The following is a 21,736-nucleotide window of genomic DNA, read 5'->3' as shown; positions in this document are numbered from 1 at the left end:
AGGAGACTGACGCGGCGCCGGTTTCCGGCGGCAACAGAAACGCGTGCGGGTCAAAGGTCGTGCGTCGCTAGCCCTGCCCCCGGCGCGCTGGCCTTCGGGAGATACCTAGCTGTGGGCGCCTGCGACGTGCGTGGTGTGTTCGGCGCCGGGGTCCGAGCGGGGCTGGTTGGGCGGCGGGAGCCGGTGAGTGCGGGCCCGCAGGGCGCTGGGCGTCCTCCTTTGGCAGCTCCAGGCGGTGGGGGGACCCGGGGCGCCGCGGCGGCGGAGCGGGGCCGGGGGCGAACCCGGGCTGGGAGCGGCTGCAGTCCGAGCGTAAGTGTCCGCTCGCTCCCGACTGCTTTTCAGTGTGGACCCGGAGTCCTCAAAGAAGAAGGAAGTGATGAAGAAGGGAAGGTGGAGATGAGGGTTTATTTTTTTTTTTCTTTTCCCCAATGTGGGAAGAAATGAAAGACGTTCATTGCACCTGCTCAGCAAATAAGCACGTGACCCAAAACTTTATTCGGTCTCCGTAGCAGTCATCAAGCAGAATGTTTCCCCTCCACTGAAAGCAAGCGGGAGTGATAGGAGGAGGGACTTGGGAAAAGATCGAGGAGCGGAAGGAGAGATATCAGCATCTCCTCTCCTGCTTACGACCCTTGCGATACGTCATCACTTACCTGGAGAAATTCACCCCAGTACAGAGTATAGGGCAGAGTTCCTGGTGTGACTGGGCACCCAGCCCTAAGGAGCTCTGTGATTCATCGCAGATCCGGAAGGATGAGTAAAATCCACAGTCCTAGTACAGTAGTTGCTGAAGTGCTCAAATTGGACTTGGGTCTGGTTGGGTATCTGCCTTTAATAAGGGTTTTTACTTGAAGGAACTTGAGAAATCTTGTCAGTTTCCAGTATTAAAACCCCTTTTTTATCGTCCCGATCTTTAGTCATTTGTAATACGTCTTTAATTGTTAAGTCACAGGAAATAAGTGACCATGGTGCTCAACAGTTTGGATAAGATGATTCAGCTCCAGAAAAACACTGCTAACATTCGGAATATCTGCGTTTTGGCTCACGTAGACCATGGTAAGAGGCCTTTCTAAATAGCTCCGTTTCAGTAATTAAGGGGGTGTGTCTCCACACGTGTCATTGGAGTGCCGCTAAGTTGCAAGTCTTATTTCTTTTAAAAGTTTGATGTGGTAGAACACAGCCAACTAGGGATTGGTGTTCTTCTAGATAGTATACAGTGTTGGTTTTTAAATGAGAAGTTGAGTTTTTGTTAAACTATCAAGTATTTTTGAAATGGCTTTCTAATATAACAAGTCTGTAGTCTTAACATAATATTCTCAGAACCTGTGTTCTAAGTTCAGGGTTCTTTGCCCTCTATGTCAGATGGTAGAAATTTATGAACAGGGCACCCCCTCAGCTGTAGAGGTGATTTGGGGGTTGAGGCAACACAAAGTGAGACATGCAAAATGTAGATGATAAGGATTGAAAGAGCTGGAGAGTCAGGAAGCTAGGAATGGGTTAAGAAAAGGCTTTATAGCATAATTAGTATTAGAGATGAACCCTGAAGAGTGATTCAGGATGGCAGATGGGGACACTCATTTCAAGTGGGAATAGTATCAGAAGGGGAGAAAGAAATGTATGTGACCAGAGTCTGGGACACAAGAGGGCAAGGTGGGCTGATCCATGATGCTTAGCTCCCGACAAACATTGCTTTCATGCCGCAGTATCGCCTCCTGATTTCAAACTGCTTTTTGTTCACCCAGTCACAGCAAAGTGGTAAGAGGTGGGAGTGTGAAATAAAACCTATACACCATCCTGAAAGTGAGGGAGGAGGAGATAAAAGCGAAGAGATAGGCTGTGCTGTATTTTGAAGACCCCTTCCTGCCAGCGAGGCACTAGGATAAGGGTTGTTGTTGTTTAGTTGCTCAGTCGTATCTGACTCTGCAACCCCTGGACTGTAGCCCGCCAGGATCCTCTGTTCTTGGGATTCTCCAGGCAGTAATACTGAAGTGGATCGCCATTTCCTTCTCCAGAGGATCTTCCCCACCCCCTAGCGATTGAACTCACATCTCCTGCACTGGCAGGCAGAGTCTTTACCACCAAACCACCAGGGAAGCCCCTGTGTAAAGTATGCCCCAAGAAAAAAAAGTTATTGGACAGCTTTTAAAGTGAGGTTGATCCGCAGAGTTAGAGATACAGATTATAGCACTGTGGAATTCTAGAATCTTTGCCCTTCCAGATAGTGTGCTGTTCAGAAGTCTAGTTAAAACGCTCATTGTGTCTTCTTTCACTTATTGTAGGTAAATAGGAAATACTTGGTAAAGCAGTTCTTATGGTTAAATGTTAAATATGTAGATGCAATCTACCTACCTCCCCCTTTAAGAAAAGAAGTCTATTTAAATTAATATTGTTACTTTAACAGGAAAAACTACTCTGGCTGACTGTCTTATATCTAGCAATGGAATCATCTCCAGCCGCCTAGCAGGCAAGGTATGGTATTACATTTGATATATACTTGCATTTCCGTAAGTACTAGCAAATCTACAATGCAATAAAGGATTTGTTGTGTTCATAAAGACCCCAAAAGTATAGAGCATAGTTCATGCATCTAAGAGACTGGCAGTCCATTTAGCAAGATAAAATAGATTGTTGAGAAAAAATTATTTCTATATTGCTTTTATATTAGTTTATATTAATATTTTATAAGTGCAAGAATGAATTTTTGCAGCAAGTCAGATGATAACCTGGCATGATTGTGGAAGATTTCACAGGTGGAATAGATGCTTCATAGCAGGAAATAGTGTGGATAAAATGGATAAAGGCTAATTTGTGGGTTGCACTTGATTTGAGTGGAACATTTGCCTAGCAATTACTGAGGAAGGAAAATGTGCTGGTACAAAAAAATGTATCAGATTATGACGATCTTGAAGTACCTGAGTATCAAAAAAAGGCTTCTGAAGTATGAGGGTCGTGTTTTAGGAAATGAAATGAAAGAGACCTTTGTTTCTAGCTGTGAATTGAAAGGACTTGGAATGATTTATTTGTAGTAGAAAAATAAAGATATTCCTTCCTCTAGTGAATTTAAGATATAGGCAGAAGGATTTATCCAGTGATTGGTAATACAGAGAAGAGGAGATGGAGAAGCAAAGTTGAATTTGAAAAGTAGACCTGAGATGCTAAAGGAAGAATGGGGCCTTTGAGGCAGGTCAGGTCCCAGGAAATTGGCCCAAGATACTGTCTAGAGGAGGCTTAAAAAACTGGGTGGAATAAAGTAATAAAGTGCTTCTATTTTTCCTACTTGAGAAGTTAGAATAAGTATAATAACTCTACTGTAAGTAGATGAAATAATAAAGCATAAATTAATGAAGTAGAAAAGATCAAAGAAGCCAAGTTTGTTCTTCAAAAGATTCATACAGCTAACAAATATGATACAGTAATGATGGGCATGTCATTTTACATTTAAAGAGTGAATCCTGATGTAAACTATAGACCTTAATTGATAGTAACGTATTGATATTGGTTCACTGATTGTGACGTGTACCACACTGCACACAATGTAAGATGTAAATAACAGGGAGGGAACTGTGTGTAGAAGTGCTTAGGAACCTCTTTACTTTCCAGTTCTTCTAGAAACTTAGAACTGGTCTAAAAAGAAAGTCTATTAATTTAAAAAGAACTACTAGCAATGTAGACATTGTGTGATTATCTTGCATTACAGCTGATAAACATCTAAAAACTGATCAAGGAAAAAGGAAAGGAGAAAGAAATACATGATACTAGGCAAGAAAAGGAGCAGGCCAATGGCACCCGACTCCAGTACTCTTGCCTGGAGAATCCCATGAGCGGAGGAGCCTGGTAGGCTGCAGTCCATGGGGTCGCTGAGGGTCGGACATGACTGAGCGACTTCACTTTCACTTGTCACTTTCATGCGTTGGAGAAGGAAATGGCAACCCACTCCAGTGTTCTTGCCTGGAGAATCCCAGGGACGGGGGAGCCTGGTGGGCTGCCGTCTCTGGGGTCGCACAGAGTCGGACACGACTGAAGCGACTTAGCAGCAGCAGGCAAGAAAAATGCTGCAGAGGTTTAAAAGGTAATAATAGTGGGACCTAATGAACAGCTTCATGGCAATAATAAGCCTAAAAATTTAAATATTTAAAACAAAAATCCACATCAGTCTGTTTTAACATTAAGGCTGCGTTTTTACAGTTGAGGTACATGGACAGCAGAGAAGATGAACAGGTCCGAGGGATCACTATGAAATCCAGTGCCATCTCACTGCATTATGCGGAAGGTAAGTTGGTCTGCGTTTTACAGAACAATGATTTTGTATCTTTTGTGTCTTCCTTTCTCTTTCCAAATCAGTTTCACGCCTCAGGTTTTTTTGCTTTACCTTCCACAAACTTCATTCTGGCCTTTCCAGATGATCAATTTTCAGATCAGAGTCAGGCTGTCCAGACTTGGGTACAGATGGGGACCTCTGACTGGCCTGGGGGCAGAAGCGCTGGCAGTTCACACCTGCCCCCGTCCACCCAGGTGCTTGTGGAGATATCTTCTCTGGGAAGGTCTGGAGTCACAGCACCTTGCTGGCTCAGTCTTACCGTCCCGTTTCCTCGCTGGGTCCTCGTTCTGTCCTCTGGCCTGCCTGTTAGATCTAGAGTCTTATTTACTTGGCTCTGCATCGCCGTGGTCACTGTAGCTTGTATCGCAGATCGGGATGCCACTCGGACAGTAATGCTTTTAGGGGTTTGTCCGACAGACATAGTCACACGCACATGCGAGATTTATGTTCATTGATATTCACCCAAATGTCTGTATAAGTGAAAAGAATGCCTTAGTGTCTGTCTTTGGAAAATAGTTGAGTAGACTGATACATCCACGCTGTGAAGTGCTCTCCAGCTCTTCCAACAACTGTGTGATTATATAGAAAAGATAAAGTCAGAGATGAAAAGCAAGTTGCAGAGTAAATACTTATGAGACATGAATGTGTTTTGATGATAAGAATATATTAAGCATGTAGATGAAGGTGTCTGGAAGGCTGTATACTAAAACCTTAACCATAATTATCAGGGACTGGATTATGTGAAAACTCACAGTTTTCAAAATATTTATTTTGTACTGTTTGGAAATTTTACGCAGCACGTGAGTTTTGATAAGTAGAAGAAAGTGATAAAGACGTATTTCATTTCCCTAATGGGCTGGCCTGTGGCTCATCCTTCACAGTGTCACATCTCTGACACTGACACCAAGGGTTGTGCTGTGTGGGGCGTGACTCTTCTCTTTAAGGTCAGTCTTTAAAACGGTTTTGAACTAAACCAGTTTTGAAGCTCTTAGGTACATGAATTCCCAATGTATTTAAAGTAATGCCTTAATTTTTTAAAAAACCACCTCTCACATTTTAAAGAGTATGTCCTAATTCTGTGATTCAGCAAATGGCTCAGTGGTCAGTTTTTTTCCTATCTCTCCTTATTTTTATGAACTTGAAGAGTTTAGAAGTTCATTGACTGTTCTTTAAATAGTCTCAAAAGGCCTGTTGTCATTTCTACTCTGTAGCCATTCTTTACGGAGAAGGCAATGGCATCCCACTCCAGTGTTCTTGCCTGGAGAATCCCATGGACGGAGGAGCCTGGTGGGCTGCTGTCAATGGGGTCGCACAGAGTCGGACACGACTGAAGTGACTTAGCAGCAGCAGCAGCAGCAGCCATTCTTTATACCTGTGAACAAATGATTGGTATCACAGAGCTTCTAAAATGAAGTTTTCATTCTGATTCATCTTTACAAAAATTTTTTTTAAATTTACAAATTTTATACGTGTTGTAGAAAATTTACAGTAAAACACAAGATTAAAATAAAAATTGCTCTAGTTTTACCCCCAGTTATTTTATGTTTTCACATTAAATCCTGTCATAAGTGTGCATGTGTATGTGTGTGCTTGCAAGCTGTGAGGTAGGTATCTAACTTAAATCCCCCCCAAGAGTTAACTGCTTACCCCAGCACTGGTCTCACGTGATTCTTAGGTACTGTATCATTGGTCCTTGGTGTGGTGCTGGTGTCAGCACCTCCACATGAGTGAGGCAGTGCAGGGGGTTCTGCTGTGAGCCAGAGAACAGACTCGGTCCACCCATGAAACACCCCTTCCACCTGGGTGGGGGCTAGTGCTGTTTAGCTCCAACTGACAGGTGCCCTGTGTTTTTCTGTTTTGTTTTGTCCTTTTTTTTTTTTTTTTTTTTTTTTAAGAAAAGGCATCAAGATTTTTGGTAAACTCATCCAGTTTTTAAAAAATCTGGCAATTATTAAAAAATGGTGAAGTACAGTATAGAGCAAATTGTAGTGGGCTTTCACTAATAGGCTTTCAGTTTGTACTTCAGGCATATGTGCTAGCTGACAGGCTGGTTCAGGGGGACACTCAGTATTTACCCAAGAGGCAGCCATACTGTAGCTTAGATGTGCTCCAAATGTGGAGACCAAGAATGTGGAGGCTATCTGCAGACAGATCCACGTGTAAGTTCACCCCTCTGTAAACACCTGCAGGAAGTGAAAGTATTAGTCGCTAAGTTGTGTCTGACTCCTTGTGACCCCCATGGACTGTAGCCTGCCAGCCCCCTCTGTTCATAGGGGATCTTCCCGACCTGGGGATCAAACCTGGGTCTCCCACATTGCAGGCAGATTCTTTACCATCTGAGCCACCAGGCAAACACCTCCGTAGGGGTCTGCAGTTATGGGCAAGTAGAGGGTTTCAGTTCTGTGACCCTCTGGTCTTAATTTCTAAGACTGGGCCCCGGGGACACTGACTCGTGCCATCCAGATGCACACGAGGCCAGCACGCATCAGTAGCTACTGTCGCTTCCAGACACGTAAACATTCACTTGTGTTTCTGATCACTGTCCTTTTCCTTTGGGACCAGGCTTGGAGGATGGGGTTCCATTGTGCCTAGTTTGACTAAAGGTCAGGTTTTTTTCCTCTAAAGATAATGAATGCTTTCCTTTGTGAAGCATTCAGATGATGCAAGATCTGAGAAGATGGGTGCACCATGGTTTGATTCTGAGCTGTGTGTATCATCTGCATGGTTTTGTTTAACCCTCATGGCAATCCTGGGAAATGGAGGTTCTCTTCATTTTACATGTGTGCAAAACGGAGTTCAGAGAGATCAAGAGGCCTTCCCAGAGAAAGAGTAGTTAGCATGTGGCGGTAGTCCTGCATAATGATTGCATGCTCAGACATGTCCAACTCTCTATGACCCCATGGACTGTAACTCTCCAGGCTCCTCTGTCCATGGGATTTTCCTACTTCAGGGGTCCTGGGAACCAAGTAATTATTAATACATTTCCAGCCTGTTTATTTGGACCAGGAGTCTCTCAAAAGTCTTCAGTACAGGCCGCCACTGACTCCTCTTCAGTGAAATTCTCTGCTGCCCACCAGGGGTGCTCTGGCTCCGTAAGGGCACCTCTTGTGGCATTACCCCCATCTCTATTGTCTTTGGTCACTGCCCACAATGGAGGTCACGTGATCTGGCCTCTCAGTCATCTCGTCCTTCTCACGCCTGCCCTCAGCCCCTCACTATTCCCTTCCCGCCCACACCTTTCTCTGAAACTTTCCAAGGGGAACGTGTGTCCCTCCATCCTCAGCGTCTTTTGTCAGTTTTTCCTCCTCCCCCTGCCTGGCGGTTTTCTAGTTGCTGCTCTCTTGTCCTTCTTTTGAGTGAGTGCTACTTATTCTGTCATACTCTTTCTGTCCCTGGGTGAGAACATGGGATCACCCTTCTCCCTGTACCCTGGTTCTGGTTCAGTTTAGTTCTTCCACCGTTGCTTTAAAACTCCCTCTCCTTCGAGACTCTTCCCTTCTATCCAGTTATTCTCCATCCCTTCTCACCACCTCAGCTTCTGGTTACAGTCCCTGGTCGCCATTCATTAGTGACTTTGGCACCTGGTTTATCATTTTCCTTTTTACCCAAATCCACCAAGGTAGCTTTTCCTGTGTCTGAAAAATGACCTCTTCCAACAGCTTGAGCTTGGCTTCTCAACAATAGTGATGTGTATGCCTCTGCTTCACTCACCCCTAGCATGGCTGCTTTCTGCATTTTAATATCACCCCTTACTGGTCCTCTGATTTTTCCCATTTAAATACTCATTCTGCACAATCTTTACTTTTCCAGCTCTCTCACCTGTGTAGCAAGGGACCCGCTTGACTTCAGGAAGCCCTTCAGTCTCCTGCGCCCCATCGGCATCCTTCATTTCATCTCTGCCTTCTCCTATCCAGACTTGTCTTTTTCTGACAGTCTCGCTGAGGCCCTCAGTGTATCTGCTGTCTTGGCCTCCTGTCCTCCCAGTAAAACTCTAACCCTTGGTAGAGCTGACTCTGCACATTTCCCTCGTACCCTTGGGCTCTCGGCTGGTCGTTGGGCTGCTGGCAGACTTCGTGTGTCCTCTGTCAGACCTTGCTCATTCTCTCCCACTGGAGCTCTCTTAAACCCTCTTGTCTCTTCAAGTCCACCTCTCAATCCCTTTCCCACAATCTCAGCAGACATTTGTCCATTCTATTTTACAGAGAAAAGAAAAATTCTCAGCTATTTGCCATTACGCCTCAGAGTATAATATAGCTAGTATCTTTGCTTGCCTGCTGTCACTGTGAAAGGCTTGTGCTCCTGTGTCCTGGCGCTGTCAGCTTTTAAGCATGTTCAAGCCTCTCATCTTAAATTGTGTGTATTTGTGTGTAAGACTTAGACAAAAGTGTACCGATATTACTCTTTCAGTGACTCTGACAGCAGGCCCTGTGCTTTACGATAATGGCACGTGTTAGCAGTGTGAAATTGAGTGAAACATAGTTGGTCCTTGATCTCTGACTTTCTGTCTTGGGTCATATGAACATAGAGAATTTCCAAGCAGATTACAGAGGCTTAGGACATTTGCTTGGGTTCCAGGCAGTAAACATCAGTCTTTTCTCACTCCCGGGTTTCTTACTCTGATTCTGAGCCAGATGAACAGACAAGTGTTGTTTCCCCAGTTGCAAAGTCTAAAGGCACCTGTGACCTTTACAGGAAGTGACTAAGCTGATAGATAGACTTGGGTATGTTTCTGACGTGTGACTGCTTTTGTGACCTTGGGTAAATCTCTTCCCTTTTGGGAGCTTTAGCGTGAAAGCTAAAATGAAATGAAGGGTTGGGCTATGAAAATGATGAATGGTTTCGAGACCCTCACAGCTTTTGTTTCATGTGACAGAGCCTTTCTTCAGTCATTTCTTAGAAGCTCTCCTGCTCTCAGTTGCCTGAGGAGAGGGTTGCATACCTGCACTGCCCAATACGTGTTTTCAAATCTCATTTCAGGTGATGAGGAGTACCTGATTAACCTAATAGACTCTCCAGGCCACGTGGATTTCTCCTCTGAAGTGTCCACGGCTGTTCGCATCTGTGACGGGTGCATCATCGTCGTGGACGCTGTGGAGGGGGTCTGCCCGCAGGTAGTGGATGGTCGCCTGGAAATGTTTAACTAGTTAGAGAAGGGAGGGGGAGAGGAGGCACTGGCCATCAGTGACGATGTGGCACTTTAGACTTCCTGTGACACCAGAAAGCTAGTTTCCATTTCACATTCCATTGTGTTCCAGCCTGTGGTGGAGTTAAGTCACCTGAGTTCTGGAGGGATATTAGAGAGAATGACTTTAAGGTCCTTTGACATGTCTGTGGTATTCTCTGGGAGAGGGACTCAGTGGAAATGAGAGAGGCATGTAGGCGGGCCTGGGGACTTTCCTCCAGTGTAAGAGTCTCTCAGCTCTGAGGGGTTGTTGACAGTGAAATTCTGAGCTGCTTCTCCCCTACGTGGGCAAGGCTCTTCTGTTGGTTTCTCAGTCTGCAGGCACACACACACACACGCACACACACACACACACACTCTCACACACACTCACATACTCATACTCTCACACTCACACACTCAAACACTCTCTTTCCCACTCACACACACACACACACACACACTCTCTTTCCCTTCCTCCCCTCTCTTCCTCTTCCAGATTCTTAATCTGCACTTTCTTACCTTTCCCACCAAAGTTGAAATAGTTCTCCCTAAGGCCAGAGTGAACATACAGCTGGTCAGCATGAAACTCACAGTGGCTTTCTAATCTCACTTTTTAGAATAATTTTTCTTTGAAACCTTATTTTTTTTCTTTAAAAGTGTTGTCACCTTTGGGTCCTACTTCCTATTGTACCATGGTTTGCTTTAATGATTTCTAAAAAGAAGAGTGAAAAGCTTACATTGCAGGCATACCTCGGAGATAGTTCAGGTTTGGTCCTGAGCCACTGCAGGAAAGTGGATATTGCAGTAAAGCAGGGCACATGACTTTGTTTGGTTCCCCAGTGAACATACAAGTTACGTTTATACTATACTGAAGTCTCTTAAGTATGCAATAGCATTATGTCTTAAAAAATGTACATACCTTGATTAAAACAGTACTCTTGCTAAAAAATACTTAACCATTTCTGACCCTTCATTGAGTTGTAATAGTAACATCAAAGATCACTGATGGCAGATCACAACAACTGTATTAATTATGAAGAATGTAAAGTATCATGAGAATTACCGAAATCTGACAGAACAACAAGAAGTGAACAAATGCTATTGGAATGCCAGTAGACTTGATGCAGAGTTGCACAAACCTTCAGTTTGTTAAAAAAAAAAAATAAAGCAACATCTGTGATACACAGTAAAGCAGAGCACAGTGAAATGAGGTTTTCTTGTAGAAATGGAGACAGTCTGATCATTCCAGGAAGATGTGCTGCACGTATTCTGTAACTTTTCTGATTTCCTGTAAGCACACAGGTCCTGCATCTAGAGAAGCAAAGCCTTAGTCTATGTAGTGTGCTGGGTGTCCTGACAAGTTAAGTTAAATTAACAGACGTGACTTCAAAGTAGCTGAATAGTGGTTAATGGCAAGAAGTGGTTTCTGGTCAGGAGAGTGTGCACAGGGAGCTTCTGGGGACATACTCTGTTTTTCCACCTGTGTGTTACAGCATGAGTGGGTTTTTTTTAATGATTATTCAACAAACTGTGTGTGTTCTCGTGTGTGTTTAATTTCACAAAACTCTTACTATCTTGTACACAATTTTTATTTATCCTTCTTAAATAGTCAGTTCCATAAAGGCAAGAACAATTTCCTGCCTGCAGTTCTTTGCTTCTGTGATATATATTTTTGACTGTCTAATGAATACCTGTGTCTGACTGGCATGGTCTGAGTTGTATGTGATAGAGGAGCACGAAAATAAGCTACTTATTAATCAGGATTTTCTAATGTACTTTAAATCATGAGCTTTACATTTTCTTTTCTGTTTTAATCAGACACAGGCAGTTCTGCGGCAAGCCTGGCTCGAAAACATCCGTCCGGTTTTAGTGATCAATAAGATAGATCGCTTGATAGTGGAACTGAAATTCACCCCACAGGAGGCCTACTCTCACCTCAAGAATATATTAGAACAGGTATTTTATCCTTTATTTCAGTACTTTAAAAACTGTGGCTCAAAGGAGACTTGTAAGGAAGTTGCTAGGTTGCGTATGAGGCTTTGCTGCAGAAAATCCACTTAAATGTGTTGGAGTCATCATACTGCAGCAGAGGCAATAGAGCCAGCATCATCTCAGGAGTCCCCTCCGTCTCCTGGGAGCATCCTGGAATAGAAAACTTGAACAGTAGGTCTTAATGTTCTCTTGTTGAAAGTCTTATGGTTGGGTTTTTAAGTGAAGCCAACATTAGGAAACTCTTTGGCTTTTTTTATTACCTGTATTTGGGTGAAATTTTACCAAAGCTTTCATTCATTTATTTATTCAGCAGACATTACCATAACTGTATGTTGAATAAATGAGTTCTTGAAGGTTTACTTCATGCTAAGGATTGTGAATATAAAGACAGACAGGTCAGAGTCCCTATCTTCAGAGATCTCACAGTGAGTTAGGGGAGAAAAACACGTAAAAGATGTTTGGGGAACAATTATGAGATAAACCCTAAATATGATTTGAGAACATAAATGAGGCCTGCCTCACCCAGAATGGGTCAATAGGAAGGGGAGAGTAGGGAGAGTCTTATAATAGGAGTCTTGAGATGGAAGAAAGGTAATACGTGCCAGGAGAGAATTATGTTGTATAAAGAAAAGAAAAAACATAGTGTAAGGTTCATTCAAAGAATGTAAATTATTGGTTACAATTGAAGAACTAGATCAAGTACAGTAATGATAAGAGATGGGAGTAGAAAGGAATACAGTTTAGATTCTGGGTAACCCTGTATGCCATGTGTGGAGGTTTGAAATGTCTTTTTCAAGACAGTGGGGCACCATTGATAAGGCCACGTTGAGAATGTTTGCTACAGGAAGGAAATGATAAAGGTGGAGCAGTGAGAAAGTCTGGGTCAGAGGATCCAGTTCCCTGAAGAGACAGGCAGGCATGGAACAGGTGGAATACGCCTGCCCTGCCACGGAAGGAGGAGAACCAGCAGTGTTTGTAGAGATGGACTTACAAGTTGGATGATGGGGAGCCTGCAGGATCTTTGAACAGTAGATTTTGTTTTCTCTCTGAGGTAGGAAATAAGATTGGTCACCTAGGAGTGAGAATCTTTGGAGCTTAGAGGTCAGAAAGAGGGCCTGAAGAGAGGAGTGAACAGTTCAAACATCTGACATGAGGAACAGAGAGGGAGTTGACGAAAGTCATAAACTCAGATTGTGGGGCTTGGAAACCAGGAGTTCTAGTGACACCTGGCCCTCATGCTGGAGAGCACATTGAAGATACGACAGGTCAGCGTTTGCATCAAAAAAAGAAGTGACCGTCCGTCCAAAAGCCTTACGGTTTAGTCTTACTGGGTGTTGAAATAAGTGGCTGATAACATGTAAGTTAATGACTGCTGTAAACACCAGTTCTATCCTCGTGGGCTTCATAGGAGTTCAGACTGTGACTTAGCAGTCTAGACTTAAGGAGGGTTAGACAGAGTGTCTCCTGTCATGGGCGTGCCATGCATCCGAATGACCTTCTGCCATTTTGCCATCTCTCCTAGATTAATGCACTCACAGGAACTCTTTTTACTTCTAAAGTGCTAGAAGAAAGAGCGGAGAGAGAGGCTGAATCCCAGGTGAACCCGAATTCTGAGCAAGGAGAGCAGGTGTATGACTGGAGCACTGGCTTGGAGGACACGGATGACTCCCACCTGTACTTCTCACCTGACCAGGGGAATGTGGTGTTTACAAGTGCAATAGATGGGTGGGGCTTTGGGTAAGTTTTTGACTCTAATGAAATCTCTCTGTGGATTCTATATATAACTGGTGCTTTAATTAAACTTTTCATCTTGAGGTATCATAGATTCACGTACAGTCGTAAGAAAGAATACAGGAGTGTTCTGTTCTTCCTTTGCCCAGTGTCCCTCCAAAGGTACTGTCATGCAGAACTGTAGTGTAACATCACAGCTGGGCCATTAACACTGATAAAATCCGTCACCACAGAGCACCTTTGCGCTGCGCTAACATAGCAACACCTACTTCGTCCCACTCCCAGCTCCTCCTCAACGACTAACTGTCCTGCATTTCTGTAACTTGTTATTTCAAGAATGTTATAGAAGTGCACTTGAACAACGTAGAATGTTTTCTAGATTGGGTTTTTTCAGCGTTGTTTTCTGGAGACTCACCTAAATTGTTGCGTGCATCACTGGTGGTTTCCTTTTCATTGTGTAGTCCTATTCCATAGTATTGGTTGTACCAGTTTCTGTAAATATTTACCCACTGAAGGACGTCTGGGTTTTTTCTGGTTTGGGGCTACTGTGAGTAAAGCTGCTATAAGCATTCGTGTGTAGGTATTTATATGAACATAAGTTTTCATTTCTCTGGGATGAATGCCTGGAAGTACATTTGCTGGTTGTTATATGTTTGATTTTTTTTTTCATATGTTTGATTTTTAAAGAAACTATCAAATTGTTCCAGAGTAGGTATACCATATTCCCACCAGCAATGTGTGGTGATCCATTTCTCCACATCTTAACCCTCATTTGGTATCATCACTGTTTCTCTTTTTTTTTTTAGCTGTTCTGCTAGATATATACTGACGTGCTGTTACGGTTTTACTTTGCATTTTCCTAACAGCTTCTGGAGAAGGCAGTGGCAACCCACTCCAGTACTCTTGCCTGGAAAATCCCGTGGACGGAGGGGACTGGTAGACTGCAATCCATGGGGTCGCTAAGAGTCAGGCACAACTGAGCGACTTCACTTTCCCTTTTCACTTTCATGCAGTGGAGAAGGAAATGGCAACCCACTCCAGCATTCTTGCCTGGAGAACCCCAGGGACAGCGGAGCCTGGTGGGCTGCCATCTATGGGATCTCTAAGAGTTGGACACGACTGAAGTGACTTAGCAGCAGCAGCAGCAACAGCTTCTGAGGTTGAACCTTTTCATGAGCTGATTTGTCATCTATATATCCTCTTGGGTGAAATGTCTTTTCACGTTCTTTGCCCACTTCGTTTTTGTTCAGGTATAATTGACATATACCATTATATTGATTTCGAGTATACAACGTAATCTATCTTTGTACATATTGTGTAAATATTTGTTTATATTTGTATATAGATGACCACTATAGTAAGTCTAATTTCCGTCACACTACATAGTTAGAAAATGTGTGTGTGTGTGTGTGATGAGGATTTTTAACTTTGACTCTTACCTTTCTGTTACACAATGCAATGTTACTAGCTTTACTTACCATGCTTTATACATTGCATCCTATGACTTATTTTATAACTGGAAGTTTGTACCTTTTGACCCCCCTTCAACCATTTTGCCAACCCTCTACTCCTTGCCTCTAGCAACCACCAATCTGTTCTCTGTATCTGTAAGATGCTTGTTTTTTTGGTTTTGTTTTTTAAAGCTTCTACATATGTAAGTGACATCATGCAGTATTTATTCTTGTCTTCCATCTGACATATCTCCTAATGCTCTCGAGGTCTATCCATGTTGTTGCACATGACAAGTTTGCATTCTTTTTATGGCTGAGTACTATTCGTGTGTGTGTGTGTGTGTGTGTGTGGTGTGTGTGCACGCGCACACATGAGCACACCACATCATCTCTGTCCTTTCATCTGTGAATGGACACTTACGTGGTTTCCATACCTTGGCTATTGTCAGTAATGCTGCAGTGAAGATGATGTGATGATTTCTTAAGCATCACCCAGCCACTGAGTGGCAGAGCTGTTGTTCAGTTTAAAGGCTTCCTGGCACGGAAATTCATGCTTTCTTACCATAGTACTTCTGTGGGATCTTCACTGTGGAATATTGGGACCCTTGTTTCCTCTCATTGCCCTTCTGGATATGTACATGCTCAGGCCAAGTAGTAGTGATAGCAGTTTTGAATGTGCTTGGTAATTGATTACATTTCTAACCACGACCATTGCTTACTCATGGAATCAGAAAATTCAAAGGATTTTTTACCTTGAGAAAAAATGTCTTCGACTTGGATAAACAGTTGTGGGATATAATGAAATTTACTTTCTGCTGCTGCTGCTAAGTCACTTCAGTCGTGTCCTACTCCTGTGCGACCCCATAGAGGGCAGCCCACCAGGCTCCCCCATCCCTGGGATTCTCTAGGCAAGAACACTGGAGTGGGTTGCCATTTCCTTCTCCAATGCATGAAAGTGAAAAGTGAAAATGAAGTTGCTCAGTTGTATCTGACTCTTAGTGACCCCATGGACTGCAGCCCACCAGGCTCCTCCATCCATGGGATTTTCCAGGCAAGAGTACCGGAGTGGGGTGCCATTGCCTTCTCCGGAAATTTGCTTTAGTTGTGGGCTTAACCTTTCATACAGTTTGTGGGGATAATAGAACCAGGAATAAGGGACCAGGTGAAACCAACCTTGGTTATTTCTCATCTCCCTTTTTACATGAAGTTACTCTTCAACATCATTTTGACTGAACACATCTGCCTGGGGCAGCATAATAAATTATAATACTATAATTTTTGTGTGTTAGTTTGTAATAAATTATAGATTCCTTGGTTTACTATAAAGATCATATCAGACTTAAATACATTCAGATAATGGATTATAGTGAAAATGGAAGTTAACAAACCTGAACATTTGTAGTTTTCATATGTAGTTGATGACTTCCTTTATCAACTTTCTGGTCCTCAGTTTCTTCATCTGAAAAATAATAATGTAGGTCTAAGATAATGTCTAAGAGCTTTGCGCTGAAAAGTTCAGTGATTCATTCCGCCATGTAAGAGAGTCAGACCTATTGATTTCTTAATTGATAAGCATTTTGTTAGTGAGCCACAAGCTGGGGGGCTTGTCCTTTTCTAGTACTTATTTTCATAAATAATTGAATGTTTTATGTGAATTTTAGTCTAAATCATGAATTGGGGGAGTTGATCGTGGAAGAAGGAATGAGGAGAGATTTAAATGAATGAAATCAGGGGAACTTCAGTATCCCTCCTAACTTTGGACGTTTTTAACTTACTTTCAGTCAATAGATCAATTCCTCTGTATTAGACAATGTCATCTTTGAAGATCTGATAGTGCCTATTCTCACCTAGTTGACGTGTTAACTTATGGGAAAACGGTGTTGGAAATGAAAGCACTGGAGACCCTTTCCTTCCAGTTTTCCTCTAAAATGTCAGTGAATAGGGAACTCCACGTGTCACAAAATGTGAGAAATGAGCACATTTCAGAATTTAGAAAATGTTTCTGTGAACTCTCACATAGTGGGACAGGATTAAGAAGTATGACTAGTGGCCATATAGCCTGACTTTGTCCTGTTAATAGTTGTTACTCCAGGAGAATCTGCTCTGAAAAAGCAGCAACGCAGTGGCTTGGGTAGGTGGCAACAACGATCTGTTAATAGTTTCTGGTTAAGGTAAACAGAGCTGAGGCCCAACCCTATTCAACAGGGACAGGAAAGAGAACACGATGAAAAGCCCTTCCTAGTAGTTCTTCATGCCACAACATCTTAGAATCCTGCAATTAATATTAGCCCGTTGGGTACCTCGGACTCAAAAGCATATGTGGCCCAGTAATTTCATATGTGGCTGCATCCTCATTCAGGTGGATTGGCCAAAGATTGATGAGTTAGTAAAGACCTGGAAAACATGTTCTGCAGATCTTTTCTGAGAATCCTGTTTGAAGTTACTCAGTCGAGGAAGTGAATTAAAACAGAACTCAAGAATGGGGAAGTCCTGCTAGAAGCTGTCATTGTCACTAACAAAAGGAATAAGAGTGCCAAGCAATAGTGGGGAAAGGTTTGATGTGGATAAGCAGCTTTTGTGGTAACCAGGGGATGAAAAAGGAGGTAAAGGATGAAGAACAAGATTTTCAAAGATTTATAAGTGTCTGTATGTGTAGGTATGTGTATAGACGTGACAGACTAGAAAAGGGTGGAAGACGGTGACCTATAAGCAGATGGGCAAGTGTCTTCCTTTAATTTATGATTCCATAGCAGTCTTAGCGTTTGCAAAAGTGTTTGTTTACCACTTTTTGAGTTAAAAATAGGACATATATCTGACATGTTGTAAAGGATAACAGGAAATATAACAGTCTGGGAAGCACAAATCAACATTAAAAAAAATCCTAGAAGCATGAATAGAATGTGCCTGATCAGAAAAGTGACAGTAGGTATTTGTACCCCCTGTTGAGGAGATACTGTTTTTTTTAAAAGAAGGAAATTTCAAGGAAAAAAAAATTTTCATGAGTGAGCAAGCAACAACATACGTAGATAAATTATATATAAATTCTGCATTGTTATATACATGAGTTGTGCACTCGTGTCTGACTCTTTGCGACCCCATGGACTGTAGCCCGCCAGGCTCCTCTACCTAAGAGATTCTCCAGGCAAGAATAGTGGAGTGGGTTGCCATTCCCTTCTCCAGAGGATCTTCCCAACCCAAGGATTGAACCTGTGTCTCCTGCATTGCAGGCAAATTACCATCTTAGCCACCAGGGAGCCCCATTATATACGTGTTGTATATACAAATTTATTTATAATCTTATATAAAAAGTTTTGTATGAAACAGTGTAACATGTAAATGTATAAACTTATTTACATATAGCATAATAACATAGTTTATATTTTAATATCACTATAAACATAAATATAAAATATATAAAAGTTGACATATGAAAGTTATAAATAATGTAATATAATAGAAACTAAACGTTTAGAAAAAAATTTTAAGACCTCTACTAAGTTAATATCTTTCAGATCAAATGAGAAATAAAGCTTTAAATAGTGAATTGCTTTGCATGGGATGGACCCTTGAGGCCAACTCTTTCAGAACTTTGATGGCTTATAACCATGTGATATGAATTTTGCTTCCTGATTGGATATTTTTCTCTCCTGTGACTCTCAGTGAGAGGGGCCACTGGGTTTTTGTCTTCAGTAGTTTCTGTAGTGTCTCTTTGCTTCTAAGTTGCTGCCTGATGCCCTTCATATTTCTGGTTCCAACTATAATTATCAACTTCCACTCCTCCAGCTTCTTACTGCTCCCACCAGGCTTTCGTCATCATAAGAGAATGTCAGCCAATTGGACTTGGTTGTAGTTAACCCCTGGATGCTTTGGAAAATACGGCAGGTGTCTTGTAAGTTGCTGGTACTTTGAGAGTTGGACTCAAAGCTTAGATTGTGTAGGAACATAGTGTTCCCTGCAAAAGGTTTTTTTTGGGGGGGTCCTTTATCCAGACACTGCAGATGGTGTAATATACAGCATCTGTGTTTGTCCGGTGACTGCTCCCATTTGGCTGGGGTTTGCAGTAGAGTAGGCCTGCTGCTGACTGGTTTCTCTAAGGACTGGAGAGGGCTAAGTAAGTGTATGTGTATTTCCTGTTTAATCTCCGGTGCTACAGAGCCTTTTCTGGCAGGTTCTGGCCGTAGGGCTTATTTACTCCATGAGCAATAGGAACTTACAGTGAAGGGCCGAAACAGAGTTTATTGTTGGCACAGTTGCAGTGGACAGCTGGGGCCTGTTTGCTTGGCCAGTGTTCCTCTTGTTTTATGCTGGCAGAATTAAGAAAGGGATTGATAGCCCGAATTCTCATTCATATGAATGTAGGGAAAGTTGGACAGGAACACTGGCAAGACTGCTTGGCTTTGAATCCCAACTTCATTTGTTACCTGTGTGATATCTCGTGCTTCATTATGCTTTTCCATGAAAGGGGGGAGATAAATAGTACCTACCTCGTAAGAGAGTTGAAATGAATTCAGAGCGCGTTGAACAGTACCTAGCACAGAAACGCCCAAATGCTAGCTAGACTCATACTTATTTCTGTTGTTATTAATAATGTGAACACTTGCTTTTCTTTCAGAATTGAGCACTTTGCCAAAATCTACAGTCAAAAAACTGGCATCAGAAAGGAAGTTCTTTTGAAAACATTGTGGGGAGATTATTATATAAATACGAAGGCTAAGAAGATTATGAAGGTGGATCAGGTAATGTGGTCTCTTGTCCCTGTTGATCGGTGGTCACATTCTTGCCCTGTGAAAACCTGCACTGTAACACACTTGTAATTTGCCTCAGTTTATGTGAGTCAGTTTATGGGAGATTTTCTACTGTATATATGTGGCTAAAGCTCTTGTGTCTTGTGTCCAAGTATTGCTTAAATAGAGTTCTTTATCAGGATCAAAGGACTGCATGTTGTTGTCATTGTTTTTCCTATTTAAGAGGAGCAGAAATCTCAGATCCTGGGCCGCTGAACTTGAAGACACATATTTTGCATCATGCATTTATGTGTCCCCTTTCTAAAGAGATGTCTGTTGTAGATGTCACTGTGTGGCCTGTATTCCTAGCCTCAGCCGAGGCCTCCTCATTGAACGCCAGTCACCATGCATTGCTGATGGGTGAGGCAGGTGCTCCCTGGAGCACTTCATTCTGTCGGTGGAGGTCTTGTAGGGCTGCTGAGTTACCTAGCCTCAAAGGAAGGATGCTTTTCTTGAAGACTTTTTTTTAAATATAAAATTAAGGATTTTATAAATGTATTCTCATTGAAGAGCATGTATATTCCTTTTAGAAGGTATTCCTTAGTATAAAGCTACAGGAAAGCAAAAAAATACCAGAGGCCAACACTGCTAATGGTATGGTTTTCATTTCTTTCTTTCTTTCTGTTTAGATAACATATATCCCTCGATTGAGATTATGCTGTTTATACAATGTAAACACTTTTCCTCTTGACGTCCTATTGTGACCATCTTCCCTTGTCATTGAAATTTCTTTATAAATAGTACAGTGTGTAGATTCCTTAAAAAACTAGGAACAGATCTACCATATGACGCAACAGCCCCACTCCTGGGCATATACCCTGAGAAAACCATAAATGAATAAGACACAGACACCCCAGTGTTCACAGCAGCACTATTTACAGTAGCCAAGGTGTGGAAGCAACCTAGGATTCCATTAATAGAGGAATGGATACAGATGTGGGTACAGTGTGGTACAATGTGTATAGAATGGAATTAGTTATAATAAAGAACAAATTTGAGTTCTAGTGAGGTTTATGAACCTAGAGCCTATTAGTACAGAGTGAAGTAGGAGAGAGAAAAATACAGTATCTTAAGGCACATATATGGAATCTAGAAAAATAGTATTGATGAACCTATTTTCAGGGAAGGAATGGGGAGACAGATGTAGAGAATGGACTTGCGGACACAGGGAGGGGGAGGGGACGAACGGAGAAAGTAGCATTGACACAACATTGTAAGAATTTAAAAAATAAATAAATGAAAAATAAATTTTAAAAGGAGCCAGTGGAGTGGAGTAGCAAAGAGCATAGTTTGAGATTCTCTGTGTGTCTCAGCTCTACTGCTTTCTAGTTCTGTGACACTTGTGTGTTTCTTTCCTCTGCAAATTGAAGATAGTAATATTTATCTCATGGAGTGATTATGATAATTATATGAAATATCCAAGAAAAGTCTTAAGAGCAATTCCTGTCATGTAATAAACACCCTCTTACATCATTATCATTCGTGTAATCATTCTCCTAAGATTGAACATAGTTTTTCTTTCTGTTTCTCAAATATTTTGATATTTTAAGTAAACCTGTTACAGGCATCTTGATGCATACATTTTTAGGCCTTTACGATTTTTTTTTAACCAGTCATTCAAAGGTAATGACTTAATTTCCCAATACCTTGCCAGTAGCTCTTGAGAAAGAGGGTTTCAGTTTATATTCCATCTCTTGTACCTATGAGAGTATCCATTTCAAAGTGCTTATGCTGTGATTTTGTATAGTTTGATAAGAGAAATAATAGGGGTTTTGTTTTTTTTAATATCCTCTTCCTTGAAGTTGAACAGCGTTCATATTTTAAGAACATCCTTTAGAATGAAGTCCATGGACATTTTAGAGTGGAGTTTTAGCTCTCAGCTTGGGTACCATGTGTTTTCTTGATGGCAGTGGGAGGGCAGCTGCAGTGATGTATCCACCTCCCCACCCCGCCCCCCGAGTGGTTTCTTGTGTGGTGTCCACGGTTTGGAAAGAGAAGAGTGAGTTGTAACTGACTGGATTATTGGCTGTTTAAAGCATTCATATAGCTACTTTCCTCCACTTTGTTGTTGAATAAGTATTTTCTAGTAGAAATGAAGCATCGATAGTAAAGCACATCAAGAATGAATACGTTAGATATTGATGAAATATTCAGAAATTTTAAACCCATACATCCTTTTTTTTTTTTTTTTTTTTAACAGGCAAAAGGAAAGAAACCTTTATTTGTACAGTTGATCCTGGAAAATATATGGAGTTTGTATGATGCTGTCTTGAAAAAGTAAGACTGTTATAAA

The 21,736-nt window shown here is 42.0% G+C and overlaps 1 protein-coding gene across 6 annotated transcripts in view; it reads left to right on the top strand.

Annotated features, from left to right (window-relative positions):
* Nucleotides 1–89: 89 nt before the first annotated feature.
* EFL1 (elongation factor like GTPase 1) overlaps nucleotides 90–21,736 on the top strand; it is a 111,519-nt gene continuing 89,872 nt past the window's right edge. For 3 of the 6 annotated variants that reach the window (XM_060408758.1, XM_012098550.5, XM_060408756.1), the window contains exons 1-9: nucleotides 90–183; nucleotides 956–1,059; nucleotides 2,405–2,472; nucleotides 4,189–4,273; nucleotides 9,299–9,432; nucleotides 11,304–11,441; nucleotides 13,000–13,214; nucleotides 19,272–19,395; nucleotides 21,644–21,720. In XM_060408758.1, the coding sequence (XP_060264741.1) occupies nucleotides 969–1,059; nucleotides 2,405–2,472; nucleotides 4,189–4,273; nucleotides 9,299–9,432; nucleotides 11,304–11,441; nucleotides 13,000–13,214; nucleotides 19,272–19,395; nucleotides 21,644–21,720 (932 nt within the window). In that variant the 5' untranslated portion in view covers nucleotides 90–183; nucleotides 956–968. Of the gene's footprint in view, nucleotides 184–949; nucleotides 1,060–2,404; nucleotides 2,473–4,188; nucleotides 4,274–9,298; nucleotides 9,433–11,303; nucleotides 11,442–12,999; nucleotides 13,215–19,271; nucleotides 19,396–21,643; nucleotides 21,721–21,736 lie in introns of all 6 variants that reach the window. The other 3 variants (XM_060408757.1, XM_004017779.5, XM_060408755.1) reach the window with 1 other exon arrangement.

Source organism: Ovis aries, unplaced genomic scaffold, assembly GCF_016772045.2.
Source record: "Ovis aries strain OAR_USU_Benz2616 breed Rambouillet unplaced genomic scaffold, ARS-UI_Ramb_v3.0 scaffold_85, whole genome shotgun sequence".
Taxonomy (NCBI): Eukaryota; Metazoa; Chordata; class Mammalia; order Artiodactyla; family Bovidae; genus Ovis; species Ovis aries.
Note: the sequence above shows the minus strand (reverse complement) of the source record. Positions and strands in the feature narration are given on the sequence as shown.